This window comes from Theropithecus gelada, chromosome 3 (assembly GCF_003255815.1).
Source record: "Theropithecus gelada isolate Dixy chromosome 3, Tgel_1.0, whole genome shotgun sequence".
Taxonomy (NCBI): Eukaryota; Metazoa; Chordata; class Mammalia; order Primates; family Cercopithecidae; genus Theropithecus; species Theropithecus gelada.
In genome coordinates, this window is record NC_037670.1 from 155,906,691 (window position 1) to 155,922,960 (window position 16,270).

At 46.1% G+C, this 16,270-nt stretch overlaps 1 protein-coding gene across 3 annotated transcripts in view; it reads right to left on the reverse strand.

Annotated features, from left to right (window-relative positions):
- Window positions 1–8,635: 8,635 nt before the first annotated feature.
- The window catches only part of PODXL (podocalyxin like), a 55,733-nt gene continuing 48,098 nt past the window's right edge, over window positions 8,636–16,270 (reverse strand). For all 3 annotated transcript variants that reach the window (XM_025379566.1, XM_025379567.1, XM_025379565.1), the window contains 4 exons: window positions 14,955–15,102; window positions 14,612–14,673; window positions 14,224–14,391; window positions 8,636–12,833 (listed from right to left, as the gene is read on the reverse strand). In XM_025379566.1, coding sequence (XP_025235351.1) covers window positions 12,636–12,833; window positions 14,224–14,391; window positions 14,612–14,673; window positions 14,955–15,102 — 576 coding nt within the window. In that variant the 3' untranslated portion in view covers window positions 8,636–12,635. The remainder of the gene's footprint in view (window positions 12,834–14,223; window positions 14,392–14,611; window positions 14,674–14,954; window positions 15,103–16,270) is intronic.

The window sequence follows — 16,270 nt, forward strand, 5'->3', positions numbered from 1 at the left end:
CAGCAATTTGAGACCAGCCTGGGCAACATAGCAAGACCTCATCTGTACTTTAAAAATTTTTGTTTTTTAGCCAGGTGTGGTGGTATGTGGTATGTGCCTGTAGTCCCAGCTACTTGGGAGGCTGAGGTGGGAGGATCACTTGAACCCAGGTGTTTGAGGCTGCAGTGAGCTATGATTGCAACACCGCACTCCAGCCTGGGCAATAGAGCAAGACTCTGTCTCCAAAAAACAACAACAAAAAAAATGTGAATTTAGCTCCATTTTCAAATGACTAACTCTTATGCCAGTCATAGCCAGTGAAATCATCTGATGGTAGCTTCTGTAGCCCTTAACCTAAGGAGTCATTAGAGGTTATAGTAAATTAGTTTCTCTAGTGGTGCAGAGAGAAATGCCATCGGAGGAAATTATCACTGTCTTTTTTGCTAAAGTTTTGTGAGCTGGATCCTACTTAACAGCTTAAAAACACAAAAATGAAAGAGTAGTCCTAGTTTATCTTCTTAATTGGAATCGTTATTTGGAAATAAGATTTGCAGTATGCTGTCTATCCCCAAACACTGCCGAGCTTGCAGGAAAACAGAATTTAACATGGATGTTATCTGAAAGCTGTAGGGTCAACAACAAAAAAGGTGAAATGTTTAGTAGGGAACTGGACCAGTTCTAAGGTATCACTTTTAATTATAAAATAATGTCTTCCTTTTTATCTGCTTTTCAAACAGCCTCAGGGAACTATTAAACATTTGTGTGCAAGGTCCTATTTTGCTTATCTAAGGCATTTTGACTTGGAAGTATTAAACTTCAGGAACGAGCTAGAGAAGATAATGAGGGTAGTTAGAGGAGGAAAAATAGGAGCTTTTTTGCCCATGGATTTTAGAGGTCCACAAATCGAAAGGAAAAAGAAATTTCTTCATTTCTAACCCTAAAATAATTTTGTTAATGAGATGCTGGGAAAAAGACTACCAAAAGGCCTCAAAGCTCATGCTTCCAGAATATTCAGTAATTCCAAATAATCTTTGGGAAGTAGCATTTCTTGGTTAGTTACCTTTCTTCCCTTCTCCCAAATAACCGTGTGAGATCTTAAAACAGAAAATCTAGTGTTAATGGGCTCTAAATCTTAAACTAGGTGAGCAGCTTCTTACGTATAGCCAGTTCCTTGTTAAGGATCCGGCAGGAAAACTAGCCATGAAACATTTCCACATGCAGTTTGGGGGCTCCCTTGCTTATTCACTGAGTTTAAGCTCTTGCTGCAACATAGCTCTGTACCATCTGGGATGCTAGCAGTCCCAGCAGTTAGCTCAGATATCTGAGCTGTCTGCCACACAAATACCAGCCTGAGGAGATCATCATTCTTCAGTTTCATTCATTACTTAATGAATGCCAAATTAATTGGCAGGAAGAAGAAACACTCTGTGTGATATACTGAACAAGCCTGTGTGCATGATTAAGGAGCCACTCAAAAAGCCAATTTTGAGCTTTATTTCTCCTTTGTTAGCAAATCTCAAGAAAGCCTTTGTTACAGTTTAGCTCATGTCATTTGGTTGGTTTTATTTTCTAGCCCTTTAACATAGGAGGAAAATTGTCATTTCATGTATAACTTGTAACACATACAGAATTGAACTGATATTAGTTTCTTTGCCTTAAATTAATTATATATCATCCCAAGGGTCTCTGTTAATTTTGCTTTGCCAAGAAATAATGAGATCTGGGTTTGGCATCAGAAGTATTTCATAGGCCGGGCGCGGTGGCTCAAGCCTGTAATCCCAGCACTTTGGGAGGCCGAGACGGGCGGATCACAAGGTCAGGAGATCGAGACCATCCTGGCTAACCCCGCGAAACCCTGTCTCTACTAAAGAAAAATACAAAAAACTAGCTGGGCGAGGTGGCGGGCGCCTATAGTCCCAGCTACTCAGGAGGCTGAGGCAGGAGAATGGCGTGAACCCAAAAGGCAGAGCTTGCAGTGAGCTGAGATCCGGCCACTGCACTCCAGTTTGGGCGACAGAGCGAGACTCTGTCTCAAAAAAAAAAAAAGTATTTCATAATTTTGGTTTTTTCTTTAGGTCTCCTCCACATCTGTAAAGTGATTAAGTAAATTAGAGGAGGCATGCAGAATAAATCCCAATCCCATTGCAACTGGCAGAGCTTTGTAAATTGAGTTACAACAAAGGAGAGGATCTTACACCATTAGAGCCATGCCATCAGGTGTTTGCAAGTGACAGCTGTAGTGTGTTGCCTCAAATAATACCAAGTTACAAGATAGCTAATACCAAGTAATTAACAACTCACTCCCAAATTTAATAATAAAATATCAGAGTCCAAAAGGTTACTTATGAGTAGTCTTCCACGGGGGAAGATAAATTTATTAAGAAGTCGTATACTGATCTTGGGATTTTTTTTTTCCTTTCCCAGAAAAAAAAAATGATTTTGGTGACTGATCAATTGTAAACAATTTTCTTCCTTACTTACAAATCATCCATTTAGAAAAATAAACGTGAACTTCCTTTCCTAAGCATTACAATTAGCCTGGGCAAGAGGTGTTATGATTGTCTTATTCTTTAAGCCAGTTTACTTTTTGGATTTGTGTGAAATGTCTTTTGAAAAGAAGGTAGATAGTATAGTATTAATTAACTACTTTGTATAGTCTTCTGCATAATTTAGAGTTGAAAATAATGTAACATTTTCCTGTGAACAGATTTATGTAGACATATAAATATACATATATACACATAGACACACATTTTTTAAATGCTCTTTTTAAAGAGATTTCTTGGCCGGGCGCGGTGGCTCAAGCCTGTAATCCCAGCACTTTGGGAGGCCGAGACCGGCGGATCACGAGGTCAGGAGATCGAGACCATCCTGGCTAACACGGTGAAACCCCGTCTCTATTAAGAAATACAAAAAAAAAACTAGCCGGGCGAAGTGGCGGGCGCCTGTAGTCCCAGCTACTCGGGAGGCTGAGGCCGGAGAATGGCGTGAACCCGGGAGGCGGAGCTTGCAGTGAGCTGAGATCCGGCCACTGCACTCCAGCCTGGGTGACAGAGCGAGACTCCGCCTCAAAAAAAAAAAAAAAATTTCTTGCCTTGCTCCCACTCCAAAAGCTATGTACAGTTGAGTCGTTAGCCTCAGAGGAAGAGTACGGGAAAGCAAAGATGAGGACCTCCTTTTCTTGTGTTGGTCTTGCGAACAAACAGTATTCCATCTTTCAAATATGGCATATTTCTAAACAGTTTGGGAAAGATGTTAGAATTTTTTAAAAGTCAGCTATTTTATAAATTGGAAGTACTCAGTAGTCAGAAATTAAGATCCCCTCTGATAGAGATAGATTCTCAAAACCGAAATGGGACTGAAAATTAGATTGAGAAGAAAGATACAACTTCCTCCATAGCCAATAAAATCTATCTTTCCAAGTCTGCTTATTAATGCTGTGAATCGCTCCTTCTGTTTGTGAAAACATCTCCTGGACTGGAAATGTGGTGCTGTAGCAGCCAGCTTAGCCAAAAGGTGGAGAATGTTAAATATCTTTTATGGGACTTATGATAAAATGTATTGATGTTAGTGATTGTCAAAATAGGTTTATCATTTTAAAAACTAAGAAATTACTAAGTATAAAGAAGAAAAACCAGTATTAACTAAGTGATGAGACCTCTTCATTTTATTTTCCCTGACTTATTTCCATTACCAAATATTTTAGTAAAGGCTAGAAAAGATTAAAAAAAAAAAAAAAATTAACACAGCCATTCCATTGTTTTGTTTTTAACCATATGGAGAAAGGACCAGGCTGGAAGCATATGTCCCCACCCTTATTTATATTCCTTTGAGCATTGCCCTTTTCTAGACAGACAATCTGAAAATAATTGTGTTGATGGGTCTCTTTAAGCCTGAACTCTGGGTGTAAGATGTTATCCAGAAGCTATAGGGAGCTGCCTTGCTCAGGTCATTGGAAATTTCAACCCTAAGACTCATTTGAATTTCTAAATCCTTTATGCACCATTATGGGCATATGGAGCATATTCATACCATGAGGAGGAGTCTTTGTTTATGATGGACTTTTTAATATGGTCATAATTAAATTCACATTCAAAAAAGATGAGCTATTGTTAAAAGCCAAAAGAAAAACAGACAAAATGCACATGAAGCAAGGAGTCCATAAAACAAGAGTTCTTTACCACGTTTAAGCAAATGTCTCTCAAAAAAATTGTATTTCTCGGGCCGGGCGCGGTGGCTCAAGCCTGTAATCCCAGCACTTTGGGAGGCCGAGACGGGCGGATCACGAGGTCAGGAAATCAAGACCATCTTGGCTAACACGGTGAAACCCCATCTCTACTAAAAAATACAAAAAACTAGCCGGGCGAGGTGGCGGCGCCTGTAGTCCCAGCTACTCGGGAGGCTGAGGCAGGAGAATGGCGTAAACCCGGGAGGCGGAGCTTGCAGTGAGCTGAGATCCAGCCACTGCACTCCAGCCTGGGCGACAGAGCGAGACTCCGTCTCAAAAAAAAAAAAAAATTGTATTTCTCTGCACATTAGCTGAGACTCACACATTTTGCACCTCAGTATTTCAGATGAGACTCAATGTGTGGAGGAGAAAACTGCTAACTTGTTTGGTTCTACTCTAACCCCCTCTTCTGTGGCAGTGTGGGGTCAGGGCCGTATCTTAAAGTATCCACATCGTCTTAAATGGAAATCATGGGACTCTGGAAAGCTGGCATGAGCTGGTTGGAGCTTTTAAACAGAAGTGCTTTATAGGTATCAGATCTCTTCTGACATCAATTGTTAGGAATCATTGTTGGACTCTGTTGTGTTCTGCAGTCTTCCCCATTCCCCTCATGTTACTCCCTGGTTTATCTTTTATCCAATCTGTATGGACTTTTTAGGATTTTTTTTTTAGTACAAATAATTTTCAGATCCCAGCTTTGGTAAATGTGTTAACTCTACTCTGTGAATAAATACATGAGTGATCTGCTGAACAATGGCAATTGTAGAATTACGTTGTATGTAATGTACATATGGAGAAAGAATGTATTTTGTTCATTTTCTTAATAAAAATTATATATGGATGTTACAAGATGTCTCTTGTATTTGCTTAAACTACTTTTGAAGTGAACCTTTAAAATGTCTTTGTACTTTACAGTTGTGTTTTTTCCCTCAGAAAGGTAAGTTTTATTTAGGCTTCCAAAAATTGAAAATGATGCGCTTTCGAAGGGCCTTTGGGTGTTTTCCTTTGAAACAGCGCTCAGATAAAGAAGTACGGGCCATACTCACAAAGTTTCTGCGGGAAGGCTTCCACTTTTAAAGACCACTGGTAAATTATTTCATGAACCAGCCTTATTTTATTTGCCTTGTCCATTTGGACTTGTGTTCCTCTTGAAAGGGGATATGCTTGTACAGGCTAGGAACTAGAAAAAAAGACTGAACTGAAATGGAAAATTCATTGCAGAAAAGATAGTAAAGGGAGAGAACCTAGAAGTGTTGCAAAGTTTGGGAAAATTCTTTATCCCTGTCCCCATTAAAGGGGAAAGACACTTTATGGGCCAAATCTTGAAAAACCTAAACTGAGAAATATGCCAGATAAAGGTACTGGATCACTGGGGCCGAGTGGTGGGACTCTCAGTAACGAGATCCCCTCTCTGCCCTTTCCACCTCCTGGTCTGCTTTACATCTTGGCTTTGTGATCATGCATTCTGGAGTGAATTGTCAGCTGGTTTTATTCCAAACAGGGATCATGCTTTCTCAGTTTACAAATTGAATAATCCAAATGTTACTGCAGAGCTTTCATTTCTAGGGTGTCCTTTGAGTGTGGCCCTTAAGTAATGTTTCTTTGTGTTCTCAAAACAGGAAAGCATGAGGTGCAGTGATAAGGTAAGGAATTGACCTTTCCTTGGTCAGTCCTCCAGAGAATTAACTCAAAAGGATCAAAATGCAGGACAGTACCCTTGATATGTTTGTCACTACCTTCTGGTGGGAAGACAGCAGTAAGTAAAGAAACCTTGGCCCTAAACACAGATGAGAGCCAGCTGCTCCCAGGTCAAGTGCATGTGGAGACTGTACTACAGAGCTTGGAAGTTGCTGCGTTAGGGACTTCTACCGTCTAAGGAAGACGACCGAGCACCCAATAGGGAAATGGCTGTGTGTGCCCATGCTCCCATAGCTTCTCATATAAATGACTGCAGGGTTCCTAGAAACTGGGGGAAAACATTTTCCCTGTAAATGAAGGCAACATTGGTTTATCACTAACCGTTCAGATTCTGAAGGTATTCATATGACTGGAAAGACCATCTGAGGCTTGTACAGTCCTGGCGTAAGTCTAAATCCTGGTTAATGACGTTTCTTCTTTAGCAGCACATTATGCTACATCTTCCTTTGCCTTTTACATGTCTTGGAAAGAGAAAAGCAAGAGGGGACTGGAGACTTGGGCTTTCTGGGGCATAGGGCGGTTGGGGCAGCAGAGGATGATGCCACCATCCTTACTCTACAGCTTCACTATTGTCTTACGGGGCCTTTTTTCCTGTGGGCTTTCACCCAGCAAAAGCAGCAGCCGTCAATCATATGCTTGCCGGAGACATTCTTATTACAGGGAAGGAGAAACTACGCAGAAGTAGCCTGCCTAGCACTATGTTCGTAAGTTTTAATGGTTGGCAAACCCCGAGAGGAAGTTAGGACCCTTGGCGATGTACATAGCAGCATTGTACAGCTCCCCTCTAAACTTGGGTCATAGAATGGAGAGCCCAGGAGGAATCGGGAATCCTGGCTGATATTTCCTGATGACCAATGACTTCTGCATAGCATTGTTCACAACCACACCTTCTCTGCCTCATTTCTTCTGTGAAGTAAATACTGGCAGCAGATCTTGTTTGCTGGGATCCTATTGATTTTTGTTGTTGTTGCTGTTTGTTTGTTTTTTTTGGACAGGGTGTCACTCTCATGCAGGCTGGAGTGTAGTGGTATGATCGTAGCTTACTGCAGCCTCCAACTCCTGGGCTCAAGTGATCCTGCCTTAGCATCCGGAGTAGCTAGGACTGCAGGCACGTGCCAGCACAACTGGCTAATTAAAAAAAAAAAAAAAAAAAAAGTAAAGATGGGATCTGGCTATGTTGCCCAGGCTGGTTTTGAATTCCTGAGCTCAAGCTATCCTCCCACCTTGACCTCCTAAAGTGCTGGGATTAAAGGCATGAGCCACCATTCCCTGCCAAGGTCTTTGAAAGCACTAGCTATCTCAGTGTTTATCACTGGTGTTAATTATGTAGCCAGTTCTATGCTTTACTTTTTTCCCTTGTGTACAGAAGAAATCTGTGATTTAGGAGGGAGCTTATAGGGGAGGTTCTGAGTGACAAATCAGCATAACACATTTAAATTGACAAATGAGCATGTGTCTTGGTTGGCAGGCAGGGAGCAGGTCAATGACCTACTCAGGAAGAGAATGGGGTCTTAGGTCTAACTTGTGGCCCATGATAAGCTATGAGTCACTCTTAGAACAGTGCACCTCGACCATGGCCAGCGTCCTGTGTGAGTTCCTTGTACTTGGACTCCTTTCTGTATCCTTGGCACCCTCTTGAAGTTAACCTCGAAATAACCCTGGCCCAACTCTAGCCCTCTCTTCAGGGTTTAACTGCCTTTCACAACTCTCATGACAGGAAAATCATATTGTAACAGTGGTTGCATTCTAGAAATGTATTTTGCTGTTGGAACTCTGGCATTAACATGATACTAAGAAAAGAGTGTAGGACTAAAGAGCAAAAAGATAGAGAATCAAGGCCTGTGCTGCCATTTAAATGGTTGTGTGATCAATCTCAAAGAGAATACTTAACCCCTGCATCTAATTTCCCGAGTGGGGACAATTCCTGTAAGATAGGTTTGTAAACCTATAGGTTTCCTATAAAATGGTTTGTAAATGGTAAGATGCTAGGCAAACAGACAAGATTGTTGTCTAGCAACTAAGATTACAGACCAATTCTACCTGACAGTTTCCCTTCTGCAAGTTGGGAATGATGAAGTTTTCCCCTTCCAGTGAGGAAGCATGCAGCTGTGGATCATACCACGCTAGGAGATGGAGAAAGTCAGAATCATCTCCAGTGAGTCCTTCCCTAAACCTCTATCTTCACTGTAGACCTGGAGGAGGGATAGGCAGAAGCCTCTTGTGGCAGTAAACAGATCCGTTTATGGCAGAAACAGGGCCAGAACAGAGCTTGTTTGTGTGTGTGTGTGTGTGTGTGTGTGTGTATATATATATATATATATATATATATATATATATAGTCCCTTTGTCAGTGTTTTCATACCTGATCAGTGTTCAGCAGCCCCCTTGGAGATTTCTGATATTGGTGATTCCCAATGTATCTGAGGCATTGGAAGGAAGGAAGAGAGTGAAACATTTATACAACAACATCTTAGGGGAAAGTGAGGTCGTTTACGGTCACTAGGACAGTTTGAGTAACGTAGACTCATAACTACCTTTAGGATCCCCCTTTTTTTTCCTTTCAGTTTCTCTCGTACTCTCTCCTAGTTTCTCTGCCCGCAGAGTTGGACAAATGTAACTCAGCACAGAGGCCCCTGTGCTATGAGTGTGATCCGACATTCTCAGGCACTTTGGCAATGAGCCTCGTCGCAAGTGAAGGCTTTAAGTCACAGCAAAATACTAGAGCTTGAGCCAGTTTACACAAAAACACTTTAATTGACAGTATACAATTTTCCAAAATATATTTTTGTAAGAAAATGCAATAATTAACTATCGTTTTTACAAACAAGTTTCTCAGTAAATTCCAGTGTACTTCAGACCCCTGTCCACTAAGACACATATGATCCCCCACTTCCTGGGCAAACTGTTGAACATTCACTACAGACAAAAAGAGCCACACTAAAGAGTCATCTGCGCCCTCCCTCCATGTTGTGTTTGCAGCAGACCTGAGGGATCAGCTAGTGACAGTGACAAAAGCTATGCTACAGTTTTACTCTTGCCCTCTCTGCCTCCCCCACCTTGTTTCCTTGGTCCCTCGGTCCTGTTGGAATAAATTCCATACATGAAAGCTCATCCAAAACTTGTTTCTTGGCAGAAAGAATTGTTCACTTACATCTTAAACCTAAATGATTCAGAGAAAGTATAGAAGACCAGTTCTTATTTTTGTGTTCATGCCCTCCCTAGCCTTGCTAGGGTAAGAACTAGGAAAAGAATTCTGTCCTTTGTGTCATTCTGGCGCCTTCAAGGAGCAATTCTTAATTTACCGATTATTCCTTCTGAGGCGCACAGTCTGCGGATCCAGGTTTTAATCTTGTTTCTGTCCTGAACCATGTGATTTTGAGGCAGTCACTTTATCTTTGTGAGCTTCGGATTATCTTTTTCTCTAGAAAAAGATTGGACTAGATCTTGAAATACCTTTCTCCATGACTAGAGGGTTGCCTGCCAACCAGAGCATATTGACTCCAACCTTTACTGTGATGGGGCTGTGACTTTGCTGGGGAGGGGGCAGGGTTGCATTTTAAAATTTAAAACAAAACACCTGATCTACAAGACAAATACTTTATCATAAGTTTGCCTTGTTATATTTCATTTTTTGTTTTAAAAAAAAAAATCAAGCAAAAACTTGTCATTTCCAGTAAGACATTTACATTCCTGTCCAGAGAAAAAAATTGGCCATCACTCAGGTAACATAATGTTTTCTCAACGTATGTTCACTTAAAGCAGTGCAGGGTGGATTAACATGGCCACTGTATTTACATTATCCAAAAAATCTGTGTATATGTATCAGTTTGAACTTGTTCTTGAAAGTTTCTCCAGTATATTGTCCAAAAAGATAAAGCTCAAGAAGTGGTTTAAATAAACTTTCTGCTAGCTTTCCTTATCAAGCGGGAAAAAAATCTGGTGTCTAGACTAGATTAAACCCGTACTCTGTCTTACGATGCAAAGAATATTCTGTACCTCCTTCATAAGCATTGCTCCCCACTCACATGACAGTAGGCTTCCCAGTCACCGTACTCGTGGTGTCTGGCCTTCTGTGCAGCTTGGGGAAACCACAGTTTACCACTGAAAGAGTTGATAAACTGTCTTTGCTACAACCTGTTTAAGTCATGCTGAGCTTCTGGTGTTCCCCTTACCTCTTCCCAGACCCAGAATCCGAATTATCAGAGAGCATTTAGAACCCAGTAAAGGTGGCAGAAGATGATGACCTTTATAGATGCATGGCTGTTTGGCCTGTTGACATAGGTGTCGGTGGCAAGAGCGAGGCAAGGTGTCAGATTCTGAAGCTGCCCTAAGACTAGACTAACACAGTTTGGATGAATATAAAGAACCTCTGAATCAGCCCAAAGCCTCTCCGGGTTCTCGTTGGACAGAGCGATGGAGTCGGCAGAGTCAGGACCAACCTGGCTAGGCACTCTGCTCTCTAGTCCTTGCCAGTCATCATCTGTCTCCAAGAGGCCATAGGGTTGCAGCCTTTGATCGATTTGCAGAGGCCTATTTGCTGTCTCTGTCAAAAGCCCTGGCTGGTGAAGTGTGTCCCAGGATCAGCAAAGGAGCAATAATCCAGTCTGACCAACAGAAACCTACTGGGTGGAGAGAACCCAGCGCTGGGCAAGAAGGAAGCAAACACCTCACTTGAGCCTAACAAGATTTCCTGTTTCCCCCCAAATGGGCACTGTTCTCCATCCTGCCCACCTCCAAACACCAGAGCGTTGGGGCAGATGTTTTCGGACCTTGTTAGCCTCACATCCCCCAACTCCTGGGAAACTCGCTGGGGCCCTAAGTGAACCCTTGGCCTTCCTTTCCCCCTACGATATCAGATGGCTACAGGCTGTGAGGAAGGAATTAGGCAGACGGGGCTGGACAGATATCTTCCCCAGCCTCTCCCTCTACCCTTTTAAAAAGTAAGCCTTCCAGAGGGGATAGCCTATTTCATCAGAACTACTGCAGCCTGAGCCTGACTCTTAAGACCCTGGAGGTGTGGCGTTTCACCCAAAAAATGGCAATTTTCATTCCCCTAAGCAGTTCTGCCCATTTTCCTACTTGATATCAGGGAATTTATGCCCAGAACGATGGAGACCATGGCGAAAGTTCAACATTCCACACAGGATTCCCCCTTCTCAATCAGATGAAACCTCGCTATGCCCACTGCTTAGGAGCCTCCTACATGGCAGCTAACTGCTCAGCCCATAAAAGTCCCATATTGGGGAATAGACATAGCTTTGTGGTTCCCTGAGATGCCACCAGAAACTGCAAGAGAACTGCAGCAGCCCCACTGGGCTCACAGAGAAGAGGAACAGCAAGGCCTAGCTCCAGGCCAGGACAGTGAGATGTTCGCACAACAGTTTGTCCCCCAGGCTGCCCTTCATGCACCCAGCATGCACTGCGCTTTGCAGGCCCCTTTCCCTGCGGCACAGGAGAATCAGAATGAGTGTATGAGCTAACTGGGAGTCTGCAACTGTCTGAGCTTTGGCCTTTGGCAGTGGAGGGCTGGGTTAGAAAACAACTACAACAAAACGCTCAGCAACTTGAAATGTCCCTGAGTTTCCTATGACATACAGAGGAAAGCCTGTCCTTCCTGGCTGCTTTAATGGATTGTCTCTGAAGACACATCGCTGATGGGGGGGCCCTGGGAAGGCCTCTCCTGCAGCCACTGCTCCTTCATACTGGGTCTCAGGGAGTCACTCCCATCAGCTGAGCAGTGAACAACAAAAGGAACACGCTGCTTTCAGTAGCTACAGCAGATTGTAGTCCCTGGTGGACATGGAAGCCCAAAGAAGATCGCGGGGAGCCTCTGCAAGGAGTGCCAGGGGCAAGGGGCCAGTGTTCCTGCTGACCCCCTCATCAGCTGCCCTGAGACGCTAGCCTGGACTGAAGAGTGTCCCTTTCTCTCTCCACCTGCACATGGGCCCCCTAAGCAGACCTGGTTCACGCAGGGAGACCTGTGTGAGTTAAGCCCCGATCTCACGAGGCAAATGTGAGAAAATCAGAATCCAGAACAACGGGTTGGTTCAAGATTATGAATAACCTGTGCTAATCCCAGAGGCCCCAGGACAGAGTAAGTGGGAACACGCACTGAGTGTAGGGTGGGGTAAGAACATAGAGGGTAGGAAGACGGGTACACAAAGCTGGGGTAGGAGAAGGAAAACTTGGGAGCTGGACTTACAGGTCATCAGATCCCACTGAGCCAGGATGTAGCCCTGCCCTCCTTTCCAGCCCAGCCGCCTGCTGGAGTTTCACCCCTGCCCGGGACTGCTCTGGACGGAGGGCACACGTGAACACAGCAGTGTGGCATGGTGCAAATGGAATCTTTGTTCTCATCCTGACTCTGTCACCAAGTGGCTCTGACCTTGGGCAAGTCACTTACCCTCCTCAGGTCTCGGCAACCTCACTGCGGAATGAAGGCATTCCACTAGTTCATTGCTAAAGTCCCTTGTGTGGCTTTTTCTTGATCTCCCTCATCATCCAGCAGCACTGAGCTCAGGCACTAGTGGGTTATTTTACAGGAGGAATCTGGACAGAATGTGATTTGTTCAGCTCGAAAAGGGAAAAATTAAGGCCCTGGGGGGATTGGGAGGGGACACCCCTTGGAGTTCACTCTCCCTCCCCAGTCTTTCCCTTCCCCGTCCAAACGGCACTTGGGGTGGTCGGTCTGGAGCTCTGCAGTGCTGCTGGAGGCCACCGGCAGACCGGACTAGAGGTGTGTGTCTTCCTCCTCATCCAGGTCGTCCTTGGTCAGGTTGTCCAGAGGGACGATCCAGCTGTCCCCTAGCTCCCCGTTGAGGCTGACCACCTTCTTCTCCTGCATCTCAGAAGAGGTCTCCATCACTTCCAGTGTCGGGTTGTCATGGTAACCATTCTCCACCGTCTGCAGCTCCTCTGTTAGCCGTTGCTAGAGTGGGGAAGGTGACCAGTGAGAAGGGGGTTTCAGAGGGCTCGGAGCTTAATATAGCACATGTACCCCTCCCACTCCGGAGCCCCACTGTAGCTAAAGCAGGCCCTCATTGCTCCCCTGTGGGGCTGGCTGCTCCTGGTGGTCATTCTGGCTCTCAGCCTTCCCGGAACTAGTTTGGAACAAAGACTTGCCCCTCACCCTCACCCTGGTGGCAGACCGGTGAAGTCAGTGGAGATGGACTTTGTTCTCCAGAGTCCTCTAAGCTCTTTCGTCCCCTTCATCCCTTCCCCCAAAACCTCCTCTCCAGACACCTACTTCACCTATCGTAATGAATGGGGAAAGATCATTAAAAAATGACCTCTCTTGGGCTGGGTGACTTGAGCCCTCTCTAAGCCTCTCTAAGATGGGTACGGTGTCTCTAGAACCATCCCTGCTGCAGATAGCAGCCATCTGGCAGAGGGGCTTTCTGTCCCTCTCAAACACAACCTTGAGTGCATGCTAGAATCACCTGGGGAGCGTTTTAACAACTACACTGATGGACTCAGAGATTCTGTTTGAATTGGTGTGGGAGGCAGTCAGGCAAGGGAATTTTTTCTCAAGTTCCCCACAGTGTGCAGGCAGGAGTGAGAACCACGGGTCTGGGTGGCACCGTCATGGCGGGAATTCTAGTAAGGCAGGCGGAAAAATGTTTGGTTAGACAGGAACACCTAGACCTGCTTCTATCAATGAATCCTCAGACCAGCTCTGCAAGGAGGTTATCCCTGCTATGCAGATGAGGAACCTGATGTCCAAAGAGCTCATCTGACTGACTTTCTCAAGGTCAGGGCCAGGACTTAAACCAAATCTCCCTGACTCCAGTCTGGGCGTGGTGGCTCACACCTGTAATCCCAGCACTTTGGAAGGCTGGGGCGAGCAGATTGCTTGAGGTCAGGAGTTTGAGACCAGCCTGGCCAACATGGCGAAACCCCATCTCTACTAAAAATACAAAAATTAGGCGGGCATAGTGGTGGGCACCTGTAATCCCAGCTACTGGGGAGGCTGAGGCAGAAGAATCACTTAAACCCGAGAGGTGGAGGTTGCAGTGAGCCGAGATCTCACCACTGCACTCCAGCCTGGGTGACAGAGCAAGACACTGTCTGAAAAAAATAACAATAATAAAATAAAAAGTAAGACTTCCTGACTCCAAAGCCCACACCATGTCCTCTGCCACGCTGCCTCTGTAATGCTCCGTGGACTGAGGCGGCTGCCCATCAGGGATGGCCTCTGCCCATTAGAAAGGGTCCAGGGCCTGCTCCCTTTTCCTTTTCTGCAACTTGGGAATCACGAGGGGAGGGTTCCTCTGGTGACCTGGGCTGCTTCCTCTGTGTGGCCGCAAACAGCTGCTTACCTGGTCCTTCCTCTGGGAGAGGCGCTGGTGGCAGCAGCCATAGAGGGCCGCCACGAGGAGCAGGAAGGACGCCATGCAGACGATGGTGATGATAAGGGGCATGCTGAAGCGGTCCTCGGCCTCCTCCGGTGGCCCCTGGTCCCCCAGCTGCATGTGACTGACCCCTGCCTGCACAGGAAGTGGCAGAAAACAGTCTGGGGGCACCCTCTCTCCATCAGCCCCCCGGCTTCACTGTAGAGCCCCTCTGCTTGCAGTTTGCTGGGGTCCGTGCCACCACCCTCGTCTACATGCAGGCACGTGATGGGATTCCTCCCCCCAGAGAGAGGGTAGTAACCAGACCTCCCACAAGGGGCTTCTACTCTGTCCCAACACTTGGGGGGCCGCTTACGTCCTTTAGTTCATCCCATTTGTCCTTCAGCCGCTCGTACACATCCTTGGCAGGGAACTTAGCTGTGGGAGAGGAGGGAGACGCTGTCCAATGGCCCAGCCCAGAGAGAGGCAGTGGGGGACGGGGACTGCACCCCAAGAGAGGGACGCAGGTATCTCAGTCTCCTGAGTGTGTCTCTTGGGTGACCTGGGAGGGGGTGTGGCTTGGCAGTTCTTAGGGAACAGAAGGGGTACCACTGTGACCCACCCTCCAATGTGGCTCCTGCACGCCCCCATTCCCACCCATGCAGGCCTCAGCCTAGGCCCCCTTGTCCTCCGCCCAGGCCCCCTTGCCCTCCACGCACTGTGAATAGTGATTTCTTTGACGGCCACTGCCTGACTTCCTTGAATGCGTGCCAGCCGTATGTTGCACTCATCTTGGGTCCGGTTGAAGGTGGCTTTGACTGCTTGGCATATCAGCGTGACCAGCTTCTCATCTGGAGGGCCCCCTGCCTATGGTGGGGAGAGCGCAGGTGACTCCGCGGGAGTGTGACAGCAGCCTAGGCCTGTAGGGCTGCCCTCCAGCTCCGTCGGGACAATACTGTTGCTCTGCTAGAACCTGCCTCCCTCTCCGGCCCCAGCTGTTGCTCCATGCCGGCCAGCCAGGAGCCAAGGGTTGCACGCTGTTCTCCTGGGCCAGCTCCTGCCTCCTCTGCCTCGTTCCCATCAGCTTGTTCCCCACACTGTGTTTATCTGGTCTATGCTTGCACTTTTCATTCCTTTCACCCTAGTGCCCCTTTTTTCCCTCCAAGCTATTCGTGGATTGGGGGTCTTTTTCATCTCCATTCCTAGAAAGGGCTAGAGTGGGGGCACTGCACAGCGACCCCACCCCACAACCTGCGGGGAGACTCCAATTCCCCCTGAACTCCCATTCACCAGCCTTTCATGCCCAGTTCAGAGAAATCAGGCGAGGAGGCTGCAACTCTCAGCAGAAGGGTCTCTACCCGCAAAGCTGAAATCCACGTGCCCTTGCCCTAGGCAGAGCCTCTGGCTCTGAAGACACAGACAGGCTGACAGGGGAAGGGATCTCCACTGAGTAAGGGAACAGGTGGAATCTTGAAGCTACCCCTAGGATATCTTGGAGGAGTCTTATTTAGCTCTAAGAAGAAAGATTATGGCTGACGTGGCTTTAGGGCTGAGGATAAGGAGAGAGGTATGGGCAGCTTTTTTTACCCAGTTCTGCCGTGCCATCTAGGGGCACCCCTCCCTGGGGTTTCTCTGACCTGATTCCGGAATAAATGTCTAAGACAAAGAAAAGGACTCTAGGGATGGCTTAGCACAGAACCCATACAAACCACCCCTAAGGGTTCTACCAGAATTTCCTTAAGCTTACTCATTCCCCACCCTGACATCAGGAAGGGATCCAGGGTTTTCCATCTTCCTTTTCTAGCAAGGAAAAAAAAAAAAAATGTTTCTCACAAACAATCATACAGCCTGCCAAGCTACATCCAAAAAGAGGGTCTGAGGAATGGCTGGGCGGGCACCTGACTGTCCCCAGAGATCATCTCACGCAATGCCTGCCTTGTCCAATAAGCCCAACCCTAGGAGAACACTGACTTTTAAAACTCTGGTCAAGATGTAGGCTTTTGTAAAGTTCACTTGGAAAATGCCGGCATAATGG